Source organism: Protomyctophum parallelum, assembly GCF_964188405.1.
Source record: "Protomyctophum parallelum genome assembly, chromosome: 8".
Lineage (NCBI taxonomy): Eukaryota > Metazoa > Chordata > Actinopteri > Myctophiformes > Myctophidae > Protomyctophum > Protomyctophum parallelum.
The window spans coordinates 22489883-22498731 of record NC_139703.1 but is presented as its reverse complement, the minus strand read 5'-3'; the positions used below and the strand labels follow the sequence as shown (position 1 = coordinate 22498731).

The 8849-nt window shown below is 41.5% G+C and overlaps 2 protein-coding genes across 2 annotated transcripts in view; both read right to left on the bottom strand.

The window, feature by feature from the left end:
• mdfi (MyoD family inhibitor) overlaps window positions 1-3296 on the bottom strand; it is a gene marked incomplete at its 3' end in the record, with an annotated part of 77750 nt that extends 74454 nt beyond the window's left edge. Inside the window, exons 1-2 of the mRNA XM_083772203.1 lie at window positions 3125-3296; window positions 1036-1185 (exon numbers count right to left, since the gene is read on the bottom strand). Of these exons, the coding sequence (XP_083628329.1) occupies window positions 1036-1168 (133 nt within the window). The 5' untranslated portion in view covers window positions 1169-1185; window positions 3125-3296. The remainder of the gene's footprint in view (window positions 1-1035; window positions 1186-3124) is intronic.
• ppfia4 (PTPRF interacting protein alpha 4) overlaps window positions 1-8849 on the bottom strand; it is a gene marked incomplete at both ends in the record, with an annotated part of 396281 nt that overhangs the window by 299584 nt on the left and 87848 nt on the right. The gene's annotated exons all lie outside the window — the stretch shown is intronic.

Below are 8849 nucleotides of genomic sequence, written 5' to 3'. Positions count from 1 at the left end.
AATCAGACAAGTCCTATCTCTGATTGACAGCCCATACATCTAAACAGAAAAGTCCTGTCTGATTGACAGCCCATACATCTAAACAGAAAAGTCCTGTCTGATTGACAGCCCATACATCCACACAGAAAAGTCCTATCTGATTGACAGCCCATACATCCAAACAGAAAAGTCCTGTCTGATTGACAGCCCATACATCCAAACAGAAAAGTCCTGTCTGATTGACAGCCCATACATCCAAACAGAAAAGTCCTGTCTGATTGACAGCCCATACATCCAAACAGAAAAGTCCTGTCTGATTGACAGCTGTTCCTGCAAAAAACTATTGTGACGATCTTTCAAAAATAATGCGATTAGGCGATTATTGTAATGGGCATAACGGACGGTGAGGAAACGTGGTGTGTCTCCTAAAGTGCGGTAGTGAAACACACATGCTGCGCACACACACACACACACACACACACACACACACACACACACACACACACACACACACACGTAGCAGGGGGCCCGGGCCAACAGCATCCCACCCTAATGAGGATCACATGCGTACAACAGCGTGACGAAGCCTGCTCTCTCTCTCTCTCTCTCTCTCTCTCTCTCTCTCTCTCTCTCTCTCTCTCTCTCTCTCTCTCTCATCATCATCAAATGTCTTAATCTCTCGTTTCCTAGATGTCTTGTCTTTCCACAACTGCTATTGTATAGCTACTGTACAACATGCACGTATACGCACACACACACACACACACACACACACACACACACACACACACACACACACACACACACACACACACACACACACACTCCCTAACAAAGTCAACAAAGCGAGAGAAAGAATCAGGCTACACAGAATTGTATAGATAGTTATGTCCTCCATTCAAGGCATGTTGAAACCCATCAGCCACAACCAACCGTTGCATACAAACACACACGCATGCACGCACGCACACAACACACAACACACACACACACACACACACACACACACACACACACACACACACACACACACACACACACACACACACACCGTACCTGGGTTGAGGTCGGTGTGCGTCTCTACTGTGGCGTGGGGGTCTGCGAGGGGCTCCGGGTCCGGCACGATGCTGTCCCCATTGTCGGGGGGCTTCGGGGAGATGGCGGGGGCGACCTTCCTCTCCTCATCCATGGGACGGCGGCCTGACGCTGAAACCAATCGATCGATACTCTTTTTTTTAGATCAGTGGGTCTGACTCTGAAGCCGCATGTCGATCGATAATCCTTTTAGATTGGGGGTTCTCTTAACTTTTTCTGGCCCAGGTATACTCCTCCTTAATTACCCCCTCATCCTGGCAACATCGATAAGCACATCGTATGCATGTGTATACATTTTGCCATTGGAACTATTTGCATTAAAAACCTTTTCAATCCAAATCATTCAGAATCAGACCCATATAGTCATTCAAAACGTGATTTTCCATTAGATAAACATATATATAGGCTAAATGTAATACTATAGCAGGAAAGAAGGAAAACTATGATTTTCAAACTTTTTAATTGCAAGGACCCCCACAACTCTGCAGGGCATTATCTGCAAAAAATAATGGCACCTAATGCAGTGGTTCGCAAACTGGGGGTCCCCAAATTATTAATACCAAAGTGGCCAAACGATTCTCAAATGTTACTCAAGAAAGAAGAAAACTTGTACAAATGAACGCCCTATAACAGGCACGGTGTCAGATGGACCCTAGTGATTTTGGTCCCTTAGTCACTATGGGCCCAAAAGGGTCCACTAGGGTCCATCTGACACCGTGCCCAGTGCCCACTAAGGCAAAGTGGACCCTATAAGAAGGCTTCATTTTGCACCATCATCCCCAAAACCACTGATTTTTAAATAAACAACAAAAAGCAACCACAACGCAAATAAAGTATCAATCAATCATTAAATAGGCTATACATCATTCATCGTTTTCTTCGATTTTCCTTCCTTACAAAACTGACTGAGGCAAATATATAGGTCACGTGGACACGTGCCAACATCTGTTTAGCGCGCGCCCATGTCCAGCTGGACAGCTGTTTGCGCGTTCCCACGGCGCGCTCCCGCGGCACGCCAACAGCCCTCAATACCTTTTTTGACAATCTTCCAGACTTATTAAACTACCAGTTGTATCAAACTATAAACTCCCATAGCTATAGTCAAGAGTTGTGACCATCATATGAATTTGTCCCCTTTCAAATAACCTTATACTGAGTCTGTAAGAAGAGTTTTGAGAACTTTCGAGAAAAGGCTACCATGTGCATGCAGTGTGTGGAAACGTAAAACTCCTACAATCATTGAAAACAATTGCAAAAGTCCCCAATCCCCATGCGTGCAAGCAGGCAGCGTGAATAGCCTACTATGGGACTTTGATTTATTTCCATTATTTCTCATTCTTTGCACCTGGTGAAACATGTGTTGACGCTATAGTATACTTATCCATGCATGTGCAAACCCAATTAAGAGACGAAGTGTAATACCACTGGGGATTGTATGTGTTTAGCAACAACTATAGGCTATATGCAACCGTTTGTTTCATAACAACATCACTGCAACATTTCGTCTGATTGAACTTGTATTAACTGTTTGCAGAATGGGTATCAGGTTATAGGCTAGGCTACAGTTCAAAAGTATAGGCTACAGGTCAATACAAATAAATCATAGAAAACCTGCTATAGGATAAAACCTATATGTAACCGTTTGTTTCATAACATCACTTTTAGTTTTTAGTTTTAAAAACAAAACTCCCACGTCTTGAAAGATATACAAAAAACAACATCTCTGCTGTTCTCTGACAGTCATCATGCGGTTATTATGGGTGGAGAACTGGAAGCTGCAATAAACAGAAGGCATTTCATAATTCTGTTTACCTTTTTATTACATGCCTGCCTGCATGCCTGTTGCTTCTTTGCCCTCTCTCTCTCTCTCTCTCTCTCTCTCTCTCTCTCTCTCTCTCTGCTTTCTCCAAAAAGTAAACTTGTCCCTGCACGCTCAGACAGCTAGTTTATATAAACTCACACCATATGAGCTCCTAAATGTCTGAATAGCCTATTCCATACTATAAATAAGACTTTATAACGGCTTTATAAAACAAGTTATGGTGTTTACCGTGTTTGCTGGCTGGCTGGGACTCTCAGACAGAGCAGCCGTTGTTTGTTCTTAATTCATTCTCAGAGCTCTTCAGGTGGGCTTCTCTCTCTCTCTCTCTCTCTCTCTCTCTCTCTCTCTCTCCCCCCTCTAAATAATGTCTTCTTAAGTTCTCCCCCCTCCTCACTTTACTGAGATCAAAGTGCAAAGAATGGTTAAATCCTCTCCGATCCGGTCATGTATGTTGTGAGTGGATCCCATAAACTTTTAGAGCTTTAGTTTTCTCTCGCAGATTAGCCTAAATTCTCTCTCTCTCTCTCTCTCTCTCTCTCTCTCTCTCTCTCTCTCTCTCTCTCCGCCTCCCACTGAAACTTTCTCCTCCGCTCCCTCGTCCCGTAGTGTTGCCATGCTTTCAAAAAACAAGCATGCCAGCCAGGTCTGTGAAAACAAGCCACTCAGTCAAAGGAGGGGGGACTTTTTCAGGATAGCTTTTCCCAGATGAGGTCTTTAGTTAAAGGGATATTTCACTTAAAAAAAAACTTCGTGTTAATTTTACCATCTACTCAGGCTTATGTGAACACCCAGGCAGTTTTTAAGTTACTCTTATAAGCCTACAGTCCGGCGCTTCCTATACAAATCCGTTCATCAAACATTCTCTTTTTTCTGGTGACTTATAACGCCCTCCTAATACGTGAGGTATTTAATAATATTTGTCTCTTTTTTTTATGGAGCCCTTTGTTCTTTCCCTGATGCGTTTCATCCAAAATAAGTATTACAAATAAATGAAAAAAGTAATGAAAATGTGTTTTCGATTAATCTAACATGTTAAAATGGAGGTTGAAGTTAGAATGGGTTTGTATAGGAAGGGGGCCGGGCAGCTAAAACGAATATCAAATATTTAAATACTGAATCGAGTAACTTAAAAACTGTCTGGTGTTCACATAAGCCTGACTATAGACGATGAAATGACCAAATGTTTTTTTAAACCACTTTTGTAGAGGTTTATTGGGTTGTAATGTGTACCTTAATTATGTAACTCCAAATGTGGACAAGAAAACCAAAACATTTTTACATATATAAAAGAAAAACAGTATGAGTTTTGGTGATGCTATTGTCTAAATCAACGTTCTTTGTATTTTTTTGTACGTACTAAAAGAGTGACTTTGAGAGCTGTTTCACTTCAACTACCATAATATAAGATCGCCCATGTGTATAGGGTAGGCTACACACATATTCAGGCCTGTTGAGAACTTAGACGTTTACATATAGTAAATGCGACCTGCCGTCGCAACAACAACACTTTAGAAACGAGCCCAATAAACTATATACACTTTAGAAACAAGCTCAAATAAACAACTACACTTTAGAAGCAAGCCCAAATAAACAATACACTGTGGAAACAAGCCCCAATTAAAAACTAACAACATGCAACTACCGCACTACAAATACCATACTATCATACTATAATTCTAACAATGTCTGTGTGTGTGTGTGTGTGTGTGTGTGTGTGTGTGTGTGAGTGTGTGTGTCAGAAACAAAGCATTAAAGCATTATCTCCTCATTGCCTGCACCAATCGCTCTCACCTTTCACACAGGCATTGACCATATGAATATGGAGGGCACATTAATGATTAATAATGAATTTATTAGTGAATTAAAAATGCGACCAGGGCGCAGTACCCCCCGCGGCCAGGGTTAGGGTTATCTCACAACGGGTAAGGACTAGTACAAATAACACACCAAAGTGGCTTTAATAATCAAACATGGCAACAACTGAGACTCGCCCCACCATATCTCTCTCTCTCTCTCTCTCTCTCTCTCTCTCTCTCTCTCTCTCTCTCTCTCTCTCTCTCTCTCTCTCTCTCTCTCTCTCTCTCTCTCTCTCACACACACTATACACTATACTACACTACACGCAAACTGTAGCCTATTTATTTTAGACAGTTATGTGTGTGGCTGTGTCCCTGGGTCTGTCCCTGTGTCCGCTATAGCGTTATAGCGTTTGTTCACTACCAAGTGTCACACTGTTGCACAGCCTAACACACAGACACACAGGCCAGGGAGGAGGGCTTGTACAGTACAGTACAGTACAGTACAGTACAGTACACCGCCTGCTTGAAGAGGTCAGCCCGCAGTGCTGACCTCTTTTACTGTAAGTAAAGGCTTATATCAATGCCGCAATGTAGAAATACTATACTGTTACGTGAGCAAAAAGTCCGGAATTAAGAATATACTTGAGGAGACGTATTGACATCAAAATGTATACTTAAAAGTACACAATAGCAGTATATACAATATATATATATATATATATATATATATATACAAACATCGACATGCTCACAATGCGTTGCGACCACTTTTGAGCTTGTAGATTGGCAAATGCATATAGCGCAGCGCTGAATGGTTAATATATGTTTTATAACAATAATCAAAATCTACAAAGTGACTAGTAATTAAAGTTTCAACATTATTGCGGTGGAGTAAATGTACAATATTGGCCTCTGTGGAGTAAATGTACAATATTGGCCTCTGAGATGAAGTAAAAGTAAAAGCACAGACAATTGGAAACACTCAAAAATACCTCATCATTGTTTACTTATTTACATTTGAGTATAATAAATGTACTTGGTTACTTTCCAGCCCTCCTCTCCTCTCCAGACTCACGTATACCGTTAGTGGGCCGGTCGTACAGGAAACTGCAGTCAGCGGTGATTACCCTGTTTCCTCCAGGCTACAAACTCAGCTGGGCTGAACTATCCTGTCATAATTACCCCTTTAACCTGAACCAGATACACCAGCGCCGCCATGATGGCAGGCAGACATACAGAGGCTAAACTGCACGTTGGGGGGATAATGCCATAGACATAGAAAGGTATAGAGACGCCTCTATTCTGCTCTGGGGAGCTAAGAAGGCGAGCTTCTAGCTGTGACGCACACGGAAGCTTGCCAAGCAGAAGGGGACGTTCGGTATAGGCCAATCATGCAGAGGTAATGTTAACGTTTGTTTTCTCATGCCAATAAAGCACTCTTTGGATTGAATTCCCCGGAAAAGACATGCTGTGATTGGCCAATAGTCACTTGAGTGGCAGCGTGATACAGTGCGATACAGTGCGATACAGTGCGATACAGCGCGATACAGTGCGATAACAGGTCGCGCCAATGAACTGCAGCGGCCAATGAGGTGTCTAGGTTTTTATATCTATGGCTAATACAAGATATAAGCCAGTATATAGCCTAGTGGTGAGAGGTATAGGATAGGCTAATTGGTATAACCGAAAAACCCGCCCAGAACACACTCAACCCCATTTTTTGGTCGGTTCTTTTAATAATTGTATTCGTTTTAATGAGGTTATACACTTAGGAATACGTTTAGTCATATTTTTACTGAGGGTTTAGTTATAGTTTTACTGAGGTTAAGTTTATGAATAAGGTTAGGTTTAGACATAGTTTTACTGAGGTTACGTTTAGGAATAAGGTTAGGTTTGGACATAGTTTTACTGAGGTTACGTTTAGGAATAAGGTTAGGTTTGGACATAGTTTTACTGAGGTTACGTTTAGGAATAAGGTTAGGTTTAGACATAGTTTTACATGAGGTTACGTTTAGGAATAAGGTTAGGTTTAGACATAGTTTTACATGAGGTTACGTTTAGGAATAAGGTTAGGTTTAGACATAGTTTTACATGAGGTTACGTTTAGGAATAAGGTTAGGTTTAGACATAGTTTTACATGAGGTTACGTTTAGGAATAAGGTTAGGTTTAGACATAGTTTTACATGAGGTTACGTTTAGGGGAGTTCCGCCTCTGTTGGCGAGCGCTCCGCTCAAAACATTTGGGCGGACCGTTCTGGTTATCATGATTAGCTACAGTAACAAATCAATTGAATAGCGCAGGAAGAGGAACTTAATTGTCGATGTTCAGCTCATAAATGTAACAAAGTCAAACTTTTCACATTTGTAAAATGATATAGTACTACTAGCATGTAATCTTAAAACACATAACATACAGCATATTAAACCTTTAGTTTCCTAGCACAATCAGACTAGCAATAATGAAGTCTAATCTGTGAACATTCATAATGACCTTGACTTTTTAAACTACAAGACTTATTAATAGTAATAATAATAATAACAGTAGCAGTAACCTAATCTTTAGACAAATCACATTATAATGGAATTTTCAAATCAAGCAGCAGACTAGAATAATAATGATAATCACATGTTCTTGTGACTCATGTCCAATAAACGTGCTTTTCTTCAGTGGTGGGGAAGTACACACATGTTTTACTTAAGTAAAAGTATCAATACTGCAATGTAGAACTGTTACTTCTACATTGCACTAGTAGAAGTTCGGAAATCAAAATTTGCCTGAGTAAATAAAAAGTATGTACGTAAGTATTGATATAAAAATGTACTTACTACAAAATTAAAAGAATCATTGTGCAGAATGTACCATTTAAAGTTTTCAAATGCATTAATACTCTTTTGAATATAGCTTCAAGCTTGTAGATCTGCCACTTTCAAATGGCTGAAATTTACATACAGTATAGGGCTGAAGTTGGTTAACAGTTTTGTAATAATTACCAAAATCTACAAAGTAACCTGCAGTAACGAGTAAGTTGTCAAATAATTGTAGTCGTGTAAAAGTACAGTATTTGCCTCTGAGATGTACAGTAGTGTAGAGTAGAGTTAAGTAAAAGCACTGGAAGTTCTCCAGTGAAGTAAAAGTACCTCAAAATAGTATAGTACTTGAGTGAATGTACTCAGTTACTTTACACTGATTTCCATGCAGAAGCAATTTGTTATGTTCCTTTGTATTTGTCCTCATAATCCTCTAGTCTACAGGAACCAGTTCTCTGACGGAGCGTCCTCATATGCTCTCACACCTGCTTCTACAGGAACCAGTGTGATGACAGAGTACAGCGTACAGAGTACAGAGTACAGAGTACAGAGTAGGCTACTCGCACTGTTCTCACACCTGGTTGGTTTGTGGAGCAGACGAGAGTCGTTATGTTGTGATTGATGTCGGGGTAGGAGTGTTGAGGCAGTGGTGTAAAGTACCTGTAACCCTATTTTTTTTTCAACAAGTGTCAATTATCTAAAGTAATCCCTTGGCACTATACACTTCCTCTGCCAACCTGGGGAGAGCAACGGACTGACCTCATACTTCCTTCACTGCATGAGGAGTCCAAGCCGACTGACAGGGGGGGGAGTTTCCCCAGTAGGACGTAGCGTGTGGTAGGAACACGTGATTCCAACCAGTTCCTTTCCCCTCCATCAGGTGCCCCGGCTGGCCAGGGAGAGGCAGTTTAGAGACCAGGATTACTGTGTGTGGTTTTCTTTTAGGGTACCATACCCTCTGGGACACGGGGAGGACATGCATTTCAGTATTGATACTTTTACTTAAGTAAAAAAAAAAAAGGTGAGTACTTTTTCCACCACTGTATGGGTAGAGGCGTGACCGAGGGGGGGGCTGCTGCTGCTGGTGGCTGTAATTCACGGCGGCATTTCTTCTGAGGCTTCAGAAAACAGGCCCCCGCGTTTCACTTAACGACTTGGCGACCCTCCTATTCAATTTGACTGCACCATCACTCATGTGTAGCAACACTGGAGCTTTGACAGCTTGGACCGTATATGTTGGATCTGAAGGCCCTTGTTAGCTGTATATACGTCCAGAGCAGGCAGGGCGGGGCTGCAGTGTTCTATATAGCGCTGGAGGAGGAGGAGGCAGTCTAGACACGCCAGGT